Source organism: Chaetodon auriga, chromosome 14 (assembly GCF_051107435.1).
Source record: "Chaetodon auriga isolate fChaAug3 chromosome 14, fChaAug3.hap1, whole genome shotgun sequence".
NCBI classification, from domain to species: Eukaryota; Metazoa; Chordata; class Actinopteri; order Chaetodontiformes; family Chaetodontidae; genus Chaetodon; species Chaetodon auriga.
The window spans coordinates 8,628,999-8,647,153 of record NC_135087.1 but is presented as its reverse complement, the minus strand read 5'-3'; the positions used below and the strand labels follow the sequence as shown (position 1 = coordinate 8,647,153).

General features: G+C 41.8%; 3 protein-coding genes across 6 annotated transcripts; all 3 read left to right on the top strand.

Moving 5' to 3' along the window:
• Nucleotides 1–274: 274 nt before the first annotated feature.
• senp2 (SUMO specific peptidase 2) lies at nt 275–7,215 on the top strand. Of its 2 annotated transcripts, none has more exons than XM_076748408.1 (17): nt 275–618; nt 1,341–1,402; nt 1,486–1,598; nt 2,049–2,115; nt 2,216–2,297; nt 2,427–2,601; nt 2,885–2,991; nt 3,102–3,184; nt 3,429–3,477; nt 3,574–3,646; nt 3,754–3,897; nt 3,977–4,108; nt 5,270–5,494; nt 5,641–5,720; nt 5,834–5,912; nt 6,012–6,107; nt 6,187–7,215. In XM_076748408.1, exons 1-17 carry the CDS (start codon nt 440–442, stop codon nt 6,247–6,249), a joined length of 1,809 nt encoding a protein of 602 aa, XP_076604523.1. In that variant the 5' UTR covers nt 275–439; the 3' UTR covers nt 6,250–7,215. The 2 variants fall into 2 exon arrangements, with proteins under 2 accessions (XP_076604523.1, XP_076604522.1); XM_076748407.1 differs by having other exon boundaries at nt 3,751–3,897.
• Nucleotides 7,216–7,412: 197 nt separating this feature from the next.
• On the top strand, nt 7,413–11,409 carry LOC143331493 (transformer-2 protein homolog beta-like). 3 transcript variants are annotated; one of them, XM_076748411.1, is made up of 9 exons: nt 7,413–7,570; nt 8,170–8,211; nt 8,805–8,938; nt 9,167–9,320; nt 9,600–9,788; nt 9,985–10,100; nt 10,222–10,389; nt 10,601–10,671; nt 10,890–11,409. In XM_076748411.1, the coding sequence occupies exons 1-9, from the start codon at nt 7,538–7,540 to the stop codon at nt 10,898–10,900; spliced, it is 918 nt and encodes a 305-aa protein (XP_076604526.1). In that variant the 5' UTR covers nt 7,413–7,537; the 3' UTR covers nt 10,901–11,409. The 3 variants fall into 3 exon arrangements, with proteins under 3 accessions (XP_076604526.1, XP_076604524.1, XP_076604525.1); XM_076748409.1 differs by lacking the exon at nt 8,170–8,211; XM_076748410.1 differs by lacking the exons at nt 7,413–7,570; nt 8,170–8,211 and adding an exon at nt 8,230–8,444.
• A 1,103-nt stretch (nt 11,410–12,512) lies between these two features.
• LOC143331943 (obg-like ATPase 1) lies at nt 12,513–17,936 on the top strand. The gene is made up of 11 exons (XM_076749111.1): nt 12,513–12,594; nt 12,941–13,038; nt 13,126–13,269; nt 13,360–13,487; nt 13,851–14,026; nt 14,163–14,243; nt 14,462–14,559; nt 14,657–14,797; nt 15,733–15,829; nt 16,227–16,349; nt 16,459–17,936. The coding sequence occupies exons 2-11, from the start codon at nt 12,941–12,943 to the stop codon at nt 16,561–16,563; spliced, it is 1,191 nt and encodes a 396-aa protein (XP_076605226.1). The 5' UTR covers nt 12,513–12,594; the 3' UTR covers nt 16,564–17,936.
• Nucleotides 17,937–18,155: the final 219 nt, after the last annotated feature.

Below are 18,155 nucleotides of genomic sequence, written 5' to 3'. Positions count from 1 at the left end.
CTTTGTCTTTTTGAGTCACTAAGATATAGTAAATGGGATGTGAACCATTATTATGTAAGCAAGAGCTGACATCTGAGCAGCTCAGCGCTGGCCAATGATTGTCTGATCTGCCGCTGACGCTCTTTACCTTTTCGATCAGCGGTTCGCTCGTTTATGAACTCGACAAAGGCCGCTTATGGTTATTCATTCATTAGTGTCTATTTTAGCTCTACTTTAGAACTCCGCCCGCCCGGTTTCCGTAGACGGATATATCGTTTGCACTTAGTGAAACATCAACACTGAGTGACGCACATCCTTGTCGTTACAGCAGTGTTGCTAACTGAAAGCTAAGTTAACGGTAGGCTGTGTGTCGTAGATCGTTGTATGACATTTTATCGGTGGTGAAATAGTCCTGGCCCGTGTAGAAGATCCCGTTACAATTTTCTCGTATTTGTCTGGGATGTATGGATGGATAGTTGACGGAATCTCGTCGCTGTTTGAGCCCGTTACGGGGAAAAAACCCACCGAGTGGCCCGGGAAAGGTAACGTTAGCGAAGAGGTACCCACGCGACCTGGCGTGAAACCGTGTGCACAGCGGCTGGACAACCACGGCAGACCGGCCAAACGGAACTACCAGAGGTATTTTGTTGAAGTTAAAGGCCATTTTTGTACTCTGTGTACATGTTCAGGAAGTTAACAATAGTTAGGTTGTCGATACACCGCTGTATGCTCCTGGTTATTCAGCTAATGGATTATGTTATCTGGCTAAAGCGATCAGTCGATAATTCAACGGTTTGTAGCTAGCGTCAAAAGTCAACTAGCTGCCGTTATAACATCAACTAGCTAACATTAAGTTAACGCTAGTTAGCTGACGTGTCCTAACAAGCAGCAGCATAAAATACTGATGTGAAATTAACTTAATGTCGTCTGTTGTTGTAACTAATGTTATTGTGACATTGGCACACTGCTAGTTGAAACGTCTCATACAACTACTATATTTCAGTTCAATGGCTCTCCTGAGCATACCCTAAGTTCTCCATATAAAGAAAAAATATACATTTATTTGCATATATGATTTATTAAAGCACATACAGCCGTCCAAATGTAATGTTTGGGCTAATGTTATGATTATTCGTCTACGCCTAGCTAGTAGTGCAGTTTAATATAAAAGTCCTCCTATAAATCTTACCTCTGTGAAGGTTATAAAGTTCAGTTTTTGTTTAAGCTGTAAAGGGAGGTCTTCTTTCAGTACAGTTGAATTGTATTGAGAGAAGTTTTATTTGAGTGAGGTGTAACAACATTTGCTAGCATTGCGACATTGGTCTTGTCATCTATCTCAAACCTTGCTTTTCCTGTCACAGTGTTGATGTTGCAGACAGTGTTTGCCAGAGCGACCAGGTAGAGGTGAAAAGACGAAAGCGAGGTTTGTTTAAAACAAATCTTAATATTCAGAAAGTCATCCCTCAAATGAATGTGGTTGTTGACATGTGGTGTCCCGTGTTTCAGATGTAGTCATTAGCTGTGTGAAGAAGACTGTGGCTGGGGTAGCAGGTCTGCTCAGGCTGAGAAACCCGCTGACGACCAGGTGTGAGAAGACCAGATACCATGAAGAGGCACAGGTTTGTGCTCCAACTCCCTCCGTCAAATACGCATTTGAAATTTGGTACAGGAACATTACAGTTTGAATTATACAAGCCAAGAGTATGGAAAATGTTAGCAGCTGTGTATCTGTATCTATCACTAGTGCCTTTCAGACTTGGTGCTTTAATGCTGTGCTTCCAGGGTAATCTGACCACAAGTGAACAGTTCAAAACAGAGCCATGTTGCACCCAGAATGTACCAAGGACACATTTGGCTATGTAAATATGTTTTGTATACAGTGTAGAAAAATGTTATCACGATCCTGGGTGTGAGCAAAGTCAGTGTGCCAGTTGCACTGCATTGGACACTTACAGTAGCTTTGATCAAGTAGCTCAGGAAGTAAACACAACGTAAGTCTGATGCTTTCATTTTACATTTGATTCCTATTCTCTGTCTTTAATCACCTTGCATTTCCTCTGTTGATCCAGCCGGTTACTCTGATGGGAATAGATGAGCTCCACACCTCGTGGCTGAACAGTACTGAGTGGAAAATGAGTAAGTGAGCACCGCTATTACTGTTAATGATCTGTTGACTGTGTTTGTGCCACTTTGCAGTCACACTCTTATGTTGATTTTTCTTTTCTTTTTTCCACAGGTAAACCAGTGGGTGGAATGAATGAGAGGGGTGGGAAGAATCCCTTTCAGAGCTCCTCACCTCCTTTAATGAGAAAATACAGGTAAGTGCTGTTCCCTTCACTCACCCATTTTGAAGTAAATATACCTATCTAGGGTTGCATAACCATCTGTTTCACCCTTTGGCAATGTTCCCATGTTAATGTTAATGTTCATAACCTGTCTGAATCCAGTGGGCCAAGCCTGTCTGCAGGGCTCCCTGACAGGGGGAAAGACAGGGAGAGCAGAGGCTCTCTCCAGTTGCTGCCTTCCAGACCTGCTCTTAGGGTGGGAACTGCCAACCCCGATCCAACATGCAATGGCTTTGTGCACAACCGCTGCTACAAGCCCAGTCTTACCGTAGAAGAGGTAAAATAATCAATTGTTTGGCTTTATTGCTTGGATTCAGACATAGATAATGGAAACTTAAAATTCAGAATTTTCATTGTAAAAATAAATTTGTCGGTACTCTCTGGTGGACAAACTGTGACTGATGACACTGTTTCAAACTGTCAGCATTCAGAGCACCTAATTGCCTTATTGTATTTTGAAGTTATATTAACCAAGAGAATGGCCTCATAGCGCCTCTAATCATGCTTTAAGAGTCTGTCCCACTCGGCTCAGTTATCATGTATTTGGGTTCTCTCTTAAGGCCATAAAGCAGAATGATAAGGAACACTACAGGCGCTTGCTGGAGATGGTGACAGTGAAATATAATAAAAGCCAACCACTACCTTTCAACCAAACAAAACCACAAGAGTGAGTATAACCCCATTATTCATGTGGAGGTTTTGAAGATCCTTTAAACAGCATACCCTCAGACACGAGCTGATTAGTCCACTCAGATCATTTTCTCATTTTGCTTCCAGTGTGTCGCTGTCCCAGGCTGATCCCAAAACTGCTGCTTCAGGAAAAGCCTTTGAATCAGTGCCCAGGAAGATGGGATACACAGGTAAAACACCTCCACTGTATACCTGTTCACCTGAATGGGTAGTTTTTCAGTGATGCTTTTATTTCAGAATTGCGGGTTCCATTAAGTTGTAATTACCTTCTTCTTGTTTGGGACATTGTTTTTAATAGCAGATCCCTTTTCACATTACACAGAATCAGGTGATTAAGATGAGGTTGAAATATGTCCAGGAAACATATTTAAATTAATCTACCCTGCTCAACTGACACTTGTCTTTTTTGCACAGCTGCCTCAGGTGTGTTTACCTGGAGAAATGCATCTACAACCAAGGACAGGTTGGTATAATACATCTGTGTATACACATGTGTGTGTGTGATGTGTATTTGATGAATTCTGATTATTTGACTCACCTCTTTATGATTCTTCTCCAGGTGGTGTAGCTTGACCTTTACTAAGACATTCAATGGAGCCTTTGAGGAAACGCAGCCTGTGAGATGTGTGAAGGTAGTCATTGCTCTCGCTCTGTCACGACATGTCAAAGCATTCATTAGGTTATTATGGGTGGAAACACAAATGTATTACTTCTGTAATGCCGATGTGTGTTGCAGCAGAAACAGGCAGCAGAGTTGGACCTTTCTACAGAAGTAGCTACTCGCCTCAAGCTAGTGGACAGAGAGACTCCTGCTGTCGGTCTCCCTGAGGCACACACAGCACATTCAAGACACAGCGATGAGGACATACCTTGGCTGACCAAGGTGAGATAGTCAGGAGTGAGGTGTAGTCACTGCATTGAAGAAATCTTTTAGTTCATGGATTTCTTGTCTTTGTGTGTAGGAAATGGCAGCGGAGGTGAGTTGCGCTCTGGCTCAAAGTGATCCCAACCTTGTTCTGAGTGCAGCTTTCAAACTACGCATCACACAGAGAGACCTGGCCACACTGCAGGAAGGCGGCTGGCTCAACGATGAGGTGAGAGCGTGAAGACAGTTGTGATTGGTGGCTTGCCCACCCCCAATAGGATCCTGCACCCTCCCTGAAACAAACAGAATACTTTATTTATGTTATTTCCCTAATTTATGTTCACTGGCTTCATTTCAGCTCAGTGTGAGAGTCTTTGCTGTGTTTTGCTGTGACTTGTGTTGGTGCATGTTTCTCTCCTCTCCTCTCCTCTCTGTATTTCACTGAGGACGGAGCTCCTCCACATACTCTCAGAGGAGTGACGGGTGAAGTGGAGATAATGTTGTCAGTACCAGTTACAAAGAGGCTCGGTAGTGAACGACAAGCTAACGTGCTGAAGGATTCGGTGTTTTTGTGTTTTTGCCTGAGCCAGACCTCAGAATATTCAGTTAAAAGGAATCGGTGGTGATGTTTTGCCCTCATTGTTCTCTGTGACGTTTGCTGGAAGTGATGTAACGTCGCCCCCGGTGTGTTTTATGTGGAGTGATTACTGCGCCCGTCCGCTGGACATCTGCTCATATGGAAAAGTAGGCGGCAGTTTTACCTTGTGTGCTCTGATTAGTGTGGCATGCGGTAAAAACACCAGCCGTAATGTATTTTTTTTAATGAAAAGTCAACTCCTGGCATTTTCTCCGTCATCTCTTTTTTGGAAGAAGGAAATAACAAGGATAACAGGCAACCCACCTTTTATGTGGATTTTGAGAAGTAACTGACATTTGTGAACAGTGTATTAATTCGGTAGTCTCTGCGTGTGTCAATGGTTTGCATACCGGACAATTTCTCTTTGGTGGTAGTAGCAGCCACCGCACTCAGTCGCCATGGAAACGAGCGTGTTGCGTTACTGACCTGCTTTCTAAAATTAGCAGTGCAAAATGTGGTTAATACAACTGTGATGCTCAGTACCACGAGAGCATTCCTTTTTACTTTTCTGTTTATACGCTGCTGTGCTGCTGACAACAAAGTGACAAGTCAGTTACTCAACATGTCACAGTTAAGAGGCAATGAAAGTCAATACCTCGCCTTATTTATTTAGAAGAAAATGGCCTTCTCACTGTAAGATTTTTAAAGAATCAAGGCAATTAATCATGCAAAAGATAGAGCATTGAAGATGTGTTGATGAGTGACCGTTTTAACATGCACTTTATTGTTCCCTCTCTGTTTCCTTTGACAAAGGTGATCAACTTCTACCTTTCCCTGGTCATGGAGCGGTGCTCCGGTGACGCAGCAGCATTAAAAGTCTACTCGTTCAGCACCTTCTTCTTCCCCAAGCTGCGGGGTGGAGGAGGCGGACAGGCGGGAGGACACACCGCAGTGAAGCGCTGGACCAAGGCTGTTGACCTTTTCCTCTACGACCTCATTCTGGTCCCTCTGCACCTGGGCATCCACTGGGCAATGGCTGTGAGTCAGACCCACAACAACTATATAGAGTCTGTTGTTTGTTGCCATGTCATGTTGCTCCTTTTTAATTGGTGATTTTCATAATCCATTTGTTACTTTGTCACTTAGGTGTTTTTCCTCCCTCTTACTCTCCTCACTCATTCCAGGTGATTGATTTTAAATCAAAGACAGTGAAGTCATATGACTCGATGGGCCAGAGACACGATGACATCTGTAGTCTTTTACTGTGAGTTCTGATTGTGATCTTCAGCCTTAATTTTCCGGTCATTTCAAATGCTTTTTCCATGTACTGCCTGGTATTCTTGCATAGTCAATGGAACCATTGTGTTTATTTTCCAGACTCTACCTTAAAGAGGAGCACAAAGCGAAGAAAGGCAGAGAGCTCGACAGCACCAAATGGACTGTTGGAAGTTTGAAGGTCACTGTCAAAAAACTGACATGAATTATGTGTCATTAAACCGTATATTTAAATTTTTCTCTGAGATTAATGTTTTACATGCTGTTCCTGCCCCTATAGGAGATTCCCCAGCAGAAAAATGGCAGTGATTGTGGTGTTTTTGCCTGTAAATATGCAGACTATATCACAAAAGGAAGGCCTCTCACCTTTAAACAGGTATATATTTTATAGTCACATCATAAAGTCATACTTTTCAAATTATATATACACTAAACATTTGCCTTTTTCTCCACAGTGCCACATGCCTCTCTTCAGGAAGGTCATGATTTGGGAAATCCTCAACCAGAAGCTGCTATAGAGGATTGCCATAATCTCAATTAACGGCCTAACGACAGAGACTTTCTCAGTGGAAGTAACAGTACCTACATGGAGAAGACAAAGAAATGAATGGGCCAAAGAAGTGGACTTTACTGACTGAAATCTAACCCAGTCTAGCTGTTCTGGTCTGGAGCAATCAAACACTAGTCTTAAGAATTGATTATGTCCCTTTCCCTGGTAGGGACATATTAGTATTTTGTAATCTCTGAGTTGTAATTGGAGACATTATTGGGGATGTAAGAAGTGTATGTTTTACACAAGCTTTGGCACTACTGACTGAATGGCTTTTTTTTATTGACTTTGGATTGTTAGTTCTGCCTGAAGTGCCTTCAGTCCTCTGACACTCAGCTCAACTTAAACCATGCTTTTGTATTTTTGGGAAATCACTCAGCCACATATATCATCTCAGTCATTTCTTCAATAAATTAGATTCAGGTCAGTGATACTTTGGTGTAATTTGGATGCTCCCTTCCCAGTTATGACCAACAACAGTGGACAGTCACTAACTGCAAAGCTGTTCAGTCATGACACTCAATCTCTCTATGAGATAAAGAAAATGATCATCAACATACCTCTTTTCCCGCCCCTTCTTCAGAAGGAAGATGCATGGTTTAGCGCAGTAGTATGTTTGTTTTTCTATTATTTATGACTTGACTGAATGAGAAGGTGTTTTTGGGGTGTGTGTGTGTGTGTATAGTTTGTTTTTCCTCTATGAGTGGAACATTAATAGTTGTTTCCCCATGTGTAACATAAGGCACTGTTAGGTCTGTGAATCTTCTCCATGAGCATACTGCAAGAGGCTACGTAGGGCTATTACATTGGCTTACAGTATAGTATACTGCATAGCAAACTACTGTACACACATGCATGTTTGAGTTTGTGCTTTAAAATTTTGATCCCCCCCTCCCCTCCCCATGTAATAAAGTATTTCATTTTTTAAATTGGAGTTTGGTAGATTACTGTACTGCTTTCCTGTATTTAGTAGGTGTGTTATTGATACATTGTTATATGAGCAGCAGCCACTCAAAACACATTGCACTTTGTCCTTCAAGCGACCGCTCCACACTCCGGTCCAGTAGGTGGCAGTAATGCACGTATAAACCGGGTTGCCGGCCGCCATTAACGCTTGAAGAAGAAGAAGAAGAAGTTCAGCTTAAACCGGTTTGCGTTGCGGTAACGTCCAATTCAGCATACAATTGGGTAGAAACCGTCGTTAGAGGCAGCGTACAACCAACGTTTTTCCTCATCTGCTGTCTAGATACGATAATATGAGCGACAACGAGAAAGAATTCAGGGAGCAGGTGAGTTGTGATTAGAAATATTACAAAAGAACCGTTGGAAAGACGTTAAGAAAGCTAACGTTACCATGCTAATTTAGTGGTTTACTGCGTTTGCAGGCCGCCTAAAGAAAATGCATTTAGAAATCTAGCCAAATAAGTCTGCCCTACATAAAGATAGTCGTAGCGTTGTGTGAGTAACCTGAAGAATATTTAGCTAGGTCAGTGTATCGTAGTTAAATGTGAGATAGCTAAACAACGATACTCGTAACCTTAGCTAACTTAAACCATGCGGCCTACAAAGGAAATGAGATGTTGCCGCCGCCCGACCATGCTGCTCTCATTCTGTCGCTAATCTGTTAGCGTTTACATAACGTGAACTATTGAAATATTGGCTACTTTACTGCTTAATATATTGACAACTAGCCGATTTATTTGATTTTTCATCATATCGGTATAACGTTGTGGCATACTAGTTTAGGGCCAATCAAGACCGTATCAAGCTAACAAACGTGTATACAGTTAATCGATGTTGTTTTCTTGGTTTTACTGTTTTTCTGTGTACCTTTTTGGTTCTTACAGAAACCAACATGCCTTATCACCCTTGTTTGTTCTTTGTTAAGGTTGAGGTTGGAAGAAAGAAAAAGGCGGAAGACGTTTCAGATGTGAAGTTGTTAATATTTGAAGCTGATGGTGTTGATGCATGCTAATGTATTGGATGCTGAAAAGAAGCGGTCAAGATCTGTCCCCACTACTAGTGTTGTAATGGCAGATGGTAAATGGGGGAAGAGGAGGAAAAAGAAGTCATAATGTCAAACAGAAGAAAGAAGAAATGAAGGGTTGTTTTGAAGTAATGAAGTTAAAGAAGTTATGAAGTTAAGGTCAGAAGTTTACCAGGGTATGAGTAATTTCTTAACAGCCTTCTATGTTATTACTCTGTTTCATCCTGTTTCTTTCTCTTAAGCATGCACGATTTTTTTCCTCTCTGTATCAGATTGTTCAATCCCTACATACCTTTATTGTGCGATCTGTTTTTCAGCTAAAGTAATTTCTACTTCAAATATTTGTTGCAATGTGTGACTTCATCCAATCCAATTCTTAAATATTCAGTGTCAAACTTGTTAAACTCCAAACTGTGATGAACTCTTTCTGAAAGGGGCACATAGAGGGCAAGCGCAGTCACCTCCTGGCCTTTTGTTCTTGTTTGGCACACACTTGGCTTTAGAGTGTTTCTTACCTCAGTGTCTGGTCTGTCCAGGACTCGCAGCCTGGCTCGAGGAGCGCCTCCCCTCGGGGCTCGGCGACGTCCACCAGCCGCTCGCCAGCACGCTCCAGAGAGAGCTCCCACCATTCCAGGTCCAGATCTCGTTCTCGATCCAGGTCCAAATCCAGGTAAGGCTGGTCCTCTTTCATTGCATTTGTTTTGTCTCTCATAGGCAACACGTCCCGAGCGACCCCGTCAGGAGGGCTGTGGTCCTTTTCAGTGCGAGAGTGTTGAGGCTTTCTTTTTCAGCCTACCATATTGGTCTTGATGGGCGTACTTTGCCTACAATAAGGCCACTGGCTCCATTGTAGGATCTTCCCACTTTACTAAATGCTCTCTCTTATGTCTATCCTCAGATCCCGTTCCCATCGAAGTTCACGCAGACACTACTCCCGTTCTCGTTCCCGCTCCCACCGGCGCCGCTCCAAGAGCAGATCTCGTAGTTGGCACAGGAGAAGGAGCCATAGCCGATCCCCCATGTCGAATCGTCGCAGGCACATTGGCAACAGGGTATGTATTTTTGTGCTGCTTCTACTTGCTTGGTTTGGGATTTCATGTTGACTTCGAGGTTTGATAAGATTGTGATTAATAGTCGTTAATGGTGTCTAGTCTTCAGGAATTTGATATCTTAAAAAAATGCTATTCCTATTTAACTTCCATCAAAATCTGGAAGTGCCCACATTCCTTCAACTGTCACAGTAGCAGGATTTTTTGCATGAATGTGGCAGATCATTTACTCAGTATTTTAACACTATTTTAACACACACAATCCTCTCTTTACACTCACAGGCTAACCCAGACCCCAACAGCTGTCTGGGTGTGTTTGGACTGAGTTTGTACACCACTGAGAGGGATCTCAGGGAGGTCTTCTCTAAGTATGGACCTTTGAGTGACGTCAACATCGTGTATGATCAGCAGTCTCGTCGCTCAAGAGGCTTTGCCTTCGTCTACTTTGAAAACTCTGAGGACTCTAAGGAGGTAAGGAAGATAAGACAGATATATGACTTTTAAAATTTCTTGATGTTGACACTTTACCGTATATGTCGAGTTTGAAAAGTATACCCTGTGTGAAAGGGTGTTTATCTAAAGTGTCAGTAATAAATTAGACTCACTGCATCTATTTCATTATCTGACATAAAAAGTACATTTCTAACAGTGTTGTTGTGGGTTTTAGGCTAAGGAGCGTGCTAACGGAATGGAGCTTGATGGGCGGAGGATACGAGTCGATTTCTCCATTACAAAACGAGCCCATACTCCCACCCCTGGAATCTACATGGGACGACCCACATAGTGAGTTTTTATCAACCCACGCATCTTAGATTTACGGCAGAGATATTGTCTGTAAACTACTGTGTGTGTGTGTTGTATCTTCCACTGTGTCACTAAACTTTTCTGTTTTTTGTTTTCACAGTGGTGGTGGCGGCGGAGGCGGTGGTGGAGGTGGCAGCGGTGGTGGTTCATCGCGCCGCAACTCAAGAGACTATGACAGGGGCTACGACAGAGGCTACGATAGGGGCTACGACAGAGGCTATGATCGTGATTATGATCGCTACGATGACAGAGAATACAGATCATACAGGTGAGGGTTCTTTTTCCTGTCCCATGTTTAGACCAGTATCTCCCTTGATGACTGTTAGGGGTGAGACTGTTGATTAGTTTTCAGAATTGAGTAGTCTGCTGGTTAGTGTTGAGATTACTTGACTGTTGTAAGAATACTTTTACATTTTACTGTAGTTCATTGTGTGATCGTAACCGTGTGTGACATGGTGGTTTTGTCTTTTCCCCTTTAGGCGCAGATCTCCGTCTCCTTATTATAGTAGAGGCTACCGCTCCCGATCCCGCTCACGGTCCTACTCGCCACGTATGTTTCTACCATGTTTCTGTCATTAGGCCATGAGAATATTGACTCATCCACAGTTCATATGAAATGAAGATATTTATGTAACCTGCATGCGTGCTTTGTCACTAGAACAGTTTAGATCATCTACAAAGACTTAACATTTTACAAGTGCGCTGATGATCTCATTGATTTAAGTCGAGTCTGACTCTTAATCTCTTCCCCTGTAATTTTTTTCACAGGTCACTACTGAGCAGCGAGAGAAGAGTTTGCGACAGATTCAGCATTATTGCCCGGATTTTTGTCTTTTTATGTTTTTTGACTGGTTATGATGTGTGTATAAAAACCAAATTTGTCGGAAGAATTATGAATTGAGTGTTTTGCCAAAAATCTTGAATGGCAAAAAATGTGTTCAAGTGGACATTAGGCAATTCTCCACATCTGCATTTGTTCCCTGCCAAATTTTTCCCTTCACTTTCATTGAAATTTGAAGTCATTTTTGGGTATCCCAGTTACAGCTAAGAAACAGGTATTGAGGACACAATCTATCTGCTGGTGGTAATTAAGGGCTGGCTTGTCTATGCTTTGCTCGACAGACTTTTCTGTGGCAGTTAAATTTACAATTTCTCATTTTGTTGTTTGTACGTAGTTGGTTTCTTAAACTGTCAAGATCCTAGTTTGTTCTTTGAATATTTTAAATGCCGTGCTTCTTTTTAATTTTGTCTTTTTCTGGTGGAACATACTTTTTGGTTGTATATAAGCAATAAAAAAAAAAAAACTACCTGGGTCTCTTGCTCTGTGGTTTTGTGACAGTGTGGTTGACGCCAGTGGTCTCATTGCACATGGCTTCAGTGGCAGGACTGCTTGGGATTCCTACCTGCACCCTCGTTCGATGAATGTGATATAGAAATGCATCACATATTGAGGTTTGCTAATGCATTCTATTCTGAACATATCAAACAATTGGTTGTGTAAGGTTAGTAAATTCAGAAAAAACTGCACAAGTCAGATACATAACTGACAGATGAGTACCTTCAGGCTGGCCAAAAACTGTCTGAAATGCTATGTTAATGTCACGAAGGACAACTATATGAAAGTGTCATGAATTGGCCGCATTTGGACAATTTTTGTGCAAAGATTAACGTTTTGTTTGTAGTAACAGTCAGATTTCTGTTTCAATACTTTGTAATTGAATTCAAACCTATAATATGAAGCAATTACTGCGTATTAGCACAATTTTAATGCCACGTGAGATTATTTTGTTAACTGCTCTTTCTACAGTTAAGAATGCACTCAAAACCTTGACTATAAAGCCAGCATAGATGAGAAATCAGTGAAGTGCTCAGAAAAAGTGGCATTTCAACATTTATATTGCTTGTCTATGAGCGTTGGTCAACTCATTTACCGAGGAAGAACATGTGATGAGATGAAAAGCTCCAGAACGGCCACTACTTGGACCATCTGGTGACATTGTTTTGTCGTCTACGGTTTCCAAGGTTAAGAATACACTTTAATTCTGAAATGCTAAATTCGAACACTGTTAAATCATGTGGTTTATTGGCCGGTTTGCTGGTTGTATGCATGTTCATGAACGCATCGTATAAAAAGGCGACCTCTGGCGACGATTTACCGCCGAAAGCCAGGTAGTAAAGTTAACTACTAATTAGCCAAAAAATATATACTTGTTTATTCACATACATTACAGCCTAAGAAGTCAACAAATTTATCACAGTGAAAAACGATTAACTTAAAAACTTAATATAAAGCCGTCTGTCAGTTATTACGTCTCTGACGTGCCGTCGTAGCTCTTTCTCCAACCAATCACAGAGGCCTCACGTCAAAACACTTCCGCCTTGCTCTCTAACTTGTCTTTCCACCGGAGCGGCTGGTGTGAACAGATACCAGAGTGAACACCACGTAGACTGTAGGCTAATAAAAGACTTAAAGGTACTAAAAGAGAAGGTTTCTCCGATAAACAGATTTCTGGCTATTTGTTATGGCGAGAAAATGCAGACTGTAGTATCTGTGCAGTCAGATATGTCGGCTAACAGGTAGCTAGGAGTGGTTACAGTTAAACACTAGCTAACGTTAGCATGCTGTTTTTGAATGAGCATATGAGTGGAGCTGCCTGTGCACGTTTTCGGTGGAGCTAGCTTAATAGGATGGAGCCACTTGGTGAAAAATGCCCAAACCTAACTTTTAGTTGGACTGGGGTATTGACAGATAAGCCTGGCGTTGGGGAAATACTTTGACATGGGGTCATGGTGTAACCAACTTGTTGTAACTCTCGCAGATGCCCCCAAAAAAGGGAGAAGCCCCAAAGCCTCCTCCATTGATTGGACGATTTGGAACCTCTCTGAAAATTGGAATTGTGGGATTACCTAATGTCGGGTGAGTACATGTTAATGTTACTGTGTGAGTGCATGAACATATGTTGGACTCTGCTGTTGACACGCTCTTGACTACTGTCCACCGCAGGAAATCCACCTTTTTCAATGTGCTGACCAAAAGCCAAGCTGCTGCAGAGAACTTCCCATTCTGCACAATTGACCCAAATGAGAGCAGGGTACCTGTCCCGGACGAGCGCTTTGATTTCCTCTGCCAATACCACAAACCAGCCAGGTGTGTGTTATGACAGCATGCTCTAATTTTTTCCATCATCCATGGATGTCTGTCTCACTGACTCCTGGTGTGGCTGTTTTGGCTCTTTAGTAAGGTCCCAGCTTTTCTAAACGTCGTGGACATTGCTGGTCTGGTGAAGGGAGCTCACTCAGGACAGGGACTTGGAAATGCCTTTCTCTCCCACATCAGTGCCTGTGATGGCATCTTCCACATGACTCGTGAGTTGTCATTTGAATTGCCTGCAGCTGCCTTGTAGTAACAACTGAGTAGACTGGACAGGTGTTCGAGGGCAAGTTGAGAGCCATTATTACGTGTCTTAAAGGGAAACAAGGCCTTACTTGTTGTCAGATATGCTGGTTCCTGATTTAAACACAATTTTGTCAATTTTTGATATATAAGCAAAAAAATATAGATGTCACATGCATGGTCATAAATTATGACTGAACTGTTTGTGGGTTTTTGAATAACACTTCTTTTAAAAATGGGTTCAATTCACCTGGAATATCACGATGACTCAGATATCAGAATGTGTGAATATCTGTAACAGGCTGACTACATCTGTGAGTGCTTGTGTCCTATAGGTGCGTTTGATGATGAGGATATTATCCACGTGGAGGGTAATGTTGACCCAGTGAGGGACATTGAGATCATCCACGAGGAGCTGCGGCTAAAGGATGAGGAAATGATCGCCCCACTCATCGACAAACTGGAGAAAACTGCTGTCAGAGGAGGTGACAAAAAACTCAAGCCTGAATATGTAAGTAAAGTGTTTTTGTGCGTGCGCTATGCAGCCGTCGTCCTGTTTCACATTTGGCTCACTATTTGTCACTGCTGGGGGGATAAAGGAGATTGTAATCAGTCTGTATACATGATGCTGCTGCTTCCTCCTTCAGGACATCATGCTGAAAATAAGGAAATGGATCGTTGATGAGAAGAAACACGTCAGATTTTGCCATGACTGGAACGACAAAGAGGTAATGATGTATGTATGTGTGTGTGTTTAAATGGGTACAATGTAATGTCAATATAGTGGATTGTGGACAAAACCAAACCGTGCTTTCACTGTGGTTGTCACCTGTTTTCCTGATGAGTAGTCTGATTGGTTCTCTGGAATAAGATAGACATTATCAGTATGAAATTCAGTGAACTGAGAAATAAATAGGATTTGTACCTTTTTAAACTTTCTCCACAGATTGAGGTGTTGAACAAATACCTGTTTCTGACGTCCAAGCCCATGATCTACCTGGTTAATCTCTCAGAGAAAGATTACATCAGAAAAAAGAACAAGTGGTAAGTTTCCCTTCAGTGCACGTCTCTCACATTTTTGTGAAAGTATGTTGCTACTCTTAGACTCAGAATGACTCATCCTGCTGCCTGCTTTTCTCAGGCTGGTGAAAATCAAGGAGTGGATAGACGCTCATGACCCCGGTTCTCTGGTGATCCCTGTGAGTGGAGCTATCGAGTCTAAACTGCTGGACATGGAGGAGGGCGAGCGGGACAAGTACTGCGAGGAACAGAAGACACAGAGGTGGGACATGAACACACAAGAATGTCAGTGATCAGGTTGTGAAGCGGTTTAGCACCTACTTAGTGCTGCAGCTAACCATTATTCTACACGTTGACTCAATGATTTCATAATTAATTGTTTAGTTTATATTGGTGAAAAATGTCCTTTATACTAGGGCTGTGCCATATGACTCATTTAGACACAAGATCCTCATTTAGTCTCGGCTGCTCGGTGTCCTCATCTTGTGTGGAATTACTCTGTTCTGTGGCGTTCACTGTCCTCCATGTTTGTGTTGCCTTCGTGCAGATTTAATGCAAAGCATCGTCCAAATGCTGAAAAATATTGCATGATTTGCGACACAATGAATAAATGACAGAGGATAATACTAATAGAGAGACTTTTTTTCTATACATCACATAATATACATCGTCATATCGCACAGCTCTGCTTTATTCCTCGGTACTTTATACTGGCACTCATGCTAAGTCGAATAAGTTCGCATCAGACTCTCGGTCAAAGTGGAACAGAGACTAACAGGTTATTGAATGACTTCTAATGGGAAGGCTGTGAGCATGTTTACAAGTAAATGTCATCATTTGAGTCAAACAAATGAGTCAATAAGCCTTTTTTACAGCACACATTTTGGCTTATCACACTACCTGGAAAGCCACAGCTGTATCTAATAACATTAATGGTGGCTATGTTCCAGTGTGCCATGCCAGTGAGCAATATGCACAATGCCAGCGCCCTGCCACAACGAAATGCCACTGTAGACGTTATTAATTACTCCTGTGTTTCTCCTGTCAGGACAAATGTCTGCAGTAGAAAAGGCCTTTGAGTCACCTGACAGTGATTGAATGTCTGCCGTTTGACTTAAATCGCTGAATGCGCCTTTCAAAGATGCTTTTTTTTTTTTGCTTGAAATGCTCCGTCATGCATTCTCTGTGTGTTTCTAGTGTTCTGACCAAAATAATAAAGACCGGCTATGCAGCACTGCAGCTGGAGTACTTCTTCACAGCGGGACCAGATGAGGTGCGAGCGTGGACCGTCAGGGTAAGTGCTGCGGTTGTGAAAAGCTTTTCTTTAAAGGTCATTATTACCTCGTGTCCTTTAGCATCACGTCTTCATAGATCCTAAAGATTTTATTTAAAAATCCTGTGTTGTTTAAAGCAGAAGAGATATTCTAAAAAATGCTAGTAATTGTGTTAAAACAAAGCTTACATTTTGTATTTTTTGTTGTAAATTGTTATTAAATGGGAATATTGCAGTAGTACAGATAATTATGTCATTGTATCATGATGTGTTTTCTCTCTTTCTGGGATCTTAATAATCTTACTCATTTGGAGGGAAGTGTAATGCAGAGCGATATGAACATTTAAGAAATGCCCTCCAGTTTTATGTTAACATATCTTCAGTTATGCTTTTGAATTGTTGTGTTTTGCTCCAACAGAAAGGCACCAAGGCTCCTCAAGCTGCAGGAAAGATCCACACCGACTTTGAAAAAGGCTTCATCATGGCCGAGGTGATGAAGTTCAGTGACTTCAAGGAGGAAGGAAGTGAAAGTGCAGTCAAGGTGTGTGTTTTTATACACTCAAATTATGGGCTTGAACTGACGCATTGTTGAACGTCTGCCAATAATGTCCTCGAAAAAAACCTCTTTGATTTCACTCTCTCTTTCACAGGCTGCCGGGAAATACAGGCAACAGGGCAGGAACTACATCGTGGAGGACGGAGACATTATCTTTTTCAAATTTAACACACCCAATGCACCTAAAAAGAAGCCGTGAGAGCACACAATCACAAGAAGAAGAACTCACAATACAGTTTAGTCAGGCCCCAAAGAGCGACACTGTCTGCTGGTTTTCATATTTCTCTTGAATTCAGAGGATCAACTCACAGCCTTGCTGACCAAAGGTGTTTACTCAACCTGCCTCCCAGTTCTGGACCAGAGTCTATTTAAATGACTCTATGTAATAATGTTTCTGTACAAGAACAGCATGCATTCCTCCCTGTAATATTTTGAGCAAATTTTCATTCGCAGCACTGCACCAGTCAAGCATTTTTTAAAACACTTATGTTGCTTTCACGGTCTCAAGGACGAACTGAGAAATACATCATGACCAATTTTACAGAAAATATCTGAATATGAAACTAACAGAACACAAACTGCATATTGTTTCTACCTGATGCTGATAATGTCCATGTGTATCATATGCATCATTTTTTGATCTGATTTTCTTCTCTATTCTGGATGCCTTTTGATCATTTAAGACCCAATTTCAACCTTTAGCACAGTCTTTGATTCTTCTCAGTAATAACAGCTTGGCTTTCTGTCATTAGTTGATAATTACCGTCGTGATGACTGATGATTAACTGGCAAGCTCTCATATCGTAATGACACGCCATAATTAGTGCTTCATTAGACAGGTGTGCTCGATTTGTTAAACAGCTCCTATTGCACAAAACAGCGCCGCCATGAGTGAGAGCAGTAAACAGCATGTTATCCGTGACTGGTTCCTAATCAGTATTCATTAAGTAAAGGAGATCTTAAATGAGCTTTTGGACTTTTTTCTCAGTTCCTTTATGCTGTGTTACTAATTAAACTTTCTTATTTCATGCTTATCATATTAAAGTCAACACCAGAGACCTACCCAGTGAAGCTTCGGTGTACAGTGTCTATAAATGTTTGACTGGTGCTGTGTTTACCAGTAAGAGACAATGAAAGCCATCACTCTGTGTTACACTTCAGGCCTGCGCTGTGCTGTATTCTGAGGGGGTGATATTATTTCAGAAAGAACAAAGCAGGCATCCCTGACAGTGCCTGATCTGACACCTGAATTGAGAACGTTGTTATACACACTGCTTTTATTGACTTAGCTTGGGCGGGTTTAAAAAAAGACAAAAAAAGACAAAAAAAAGAAAGACTCTTCACATTACGAACTCCACCCTGCTGAACGAGACAATGCTCTCCGGATCATCTCTCCTCGCTGCCTCCACGGTGTGGATGTCTATATTTTCAAGAATACATAACAAATCCCTTCACTAAACATCTTGCCAGATTGTGGACTAAGGTAGAAATTCTGCAGGCTCAAGGGAGCCAGATTACAGTAAATGTTATCCTCATCAATGTGCATGTGTCAATAAAAGGAGGTAAACCTGTCACTGCTTTGTGTAGTTCTGCTTTTTCCTCATGGATCCTGGACCGTGTGAAGTACAACCACTTAATACACTGACAACTCTATTTGTCTTTAAATGAGGCATTAACACACTTCAAGTAAAAAAAACAAGACAGCTGTCAAGTGATCACCAAATCTGCAATCTGTAAATGCTAAAGCCAGAAAGGAATGTGATTAAAGTGTTTCAGTTTGGCAGTTAATTT

Bases quoted from the DNA above. Each gene is read 5' to 3' on its own strand.
- senp2 (XM_076748407.1), top strand. From the start codon at position 440: ATGTATGGATGGATAGTTGACGGAATCTCGTCGCTGTTTGAGCCCGTT. The intron at 4,109-5,269 runs GTGAGAGCGTGA...CCTTTGACAAAG, and splicing joins GCGGCTGGCTCAACGATGAG to GTGATCAACTTCTACCTTTC. The intron at 5,495-5,640 runs GTGAGTCAGACC...CACTCATTCCAG, and splicing joins GCATCCACTGGGCAATGGCT to GTGATTGATTTTAAATCAAA.
- LOC143331493 (XM_076748411.1), top strand. From the start codon at position 7,538: ATGAGCGACAACGAGAAAGAATTCAGGGAGCAG. The intron at 8,212-8,804 runs GTGAAGTTGTTA...TGGTCTGTCCAG, and splicing joins AGGCGGAAGACGTTTCAGAT to GACTCGCAGCCTGGCTCGAG. The intron at 10,390-10,600 runs GTGAGGGTTCTT...TTTCCCCTTTAG, and splicing joins AGAGAATACAGATCATACAG to GCGCAGATCTCCGTCTCCTT.
- LOC143331943 (XM_076749111.1), top strand. From the start codon at position 12,941: ATGCCCCCAAAAAAGGGAGAAGCCCCAAAGCCTCCTCCATTGATTGGA. The intron at 14,244-14,461 runs GTAATGATGTAT...CTTTCTCCACAG, and splicing joins ATGACTGGAACGACAAAGAG to ATTGAGGTGTTGAACAAATA. The intron at 16,350-16,458 runs GTGTGTGTTTTT...TCTCTTTCACAG, and splicing joins GAAGTGAAAGTGCAGTCAAG to GCTGCCGGGAAATACAGGCA.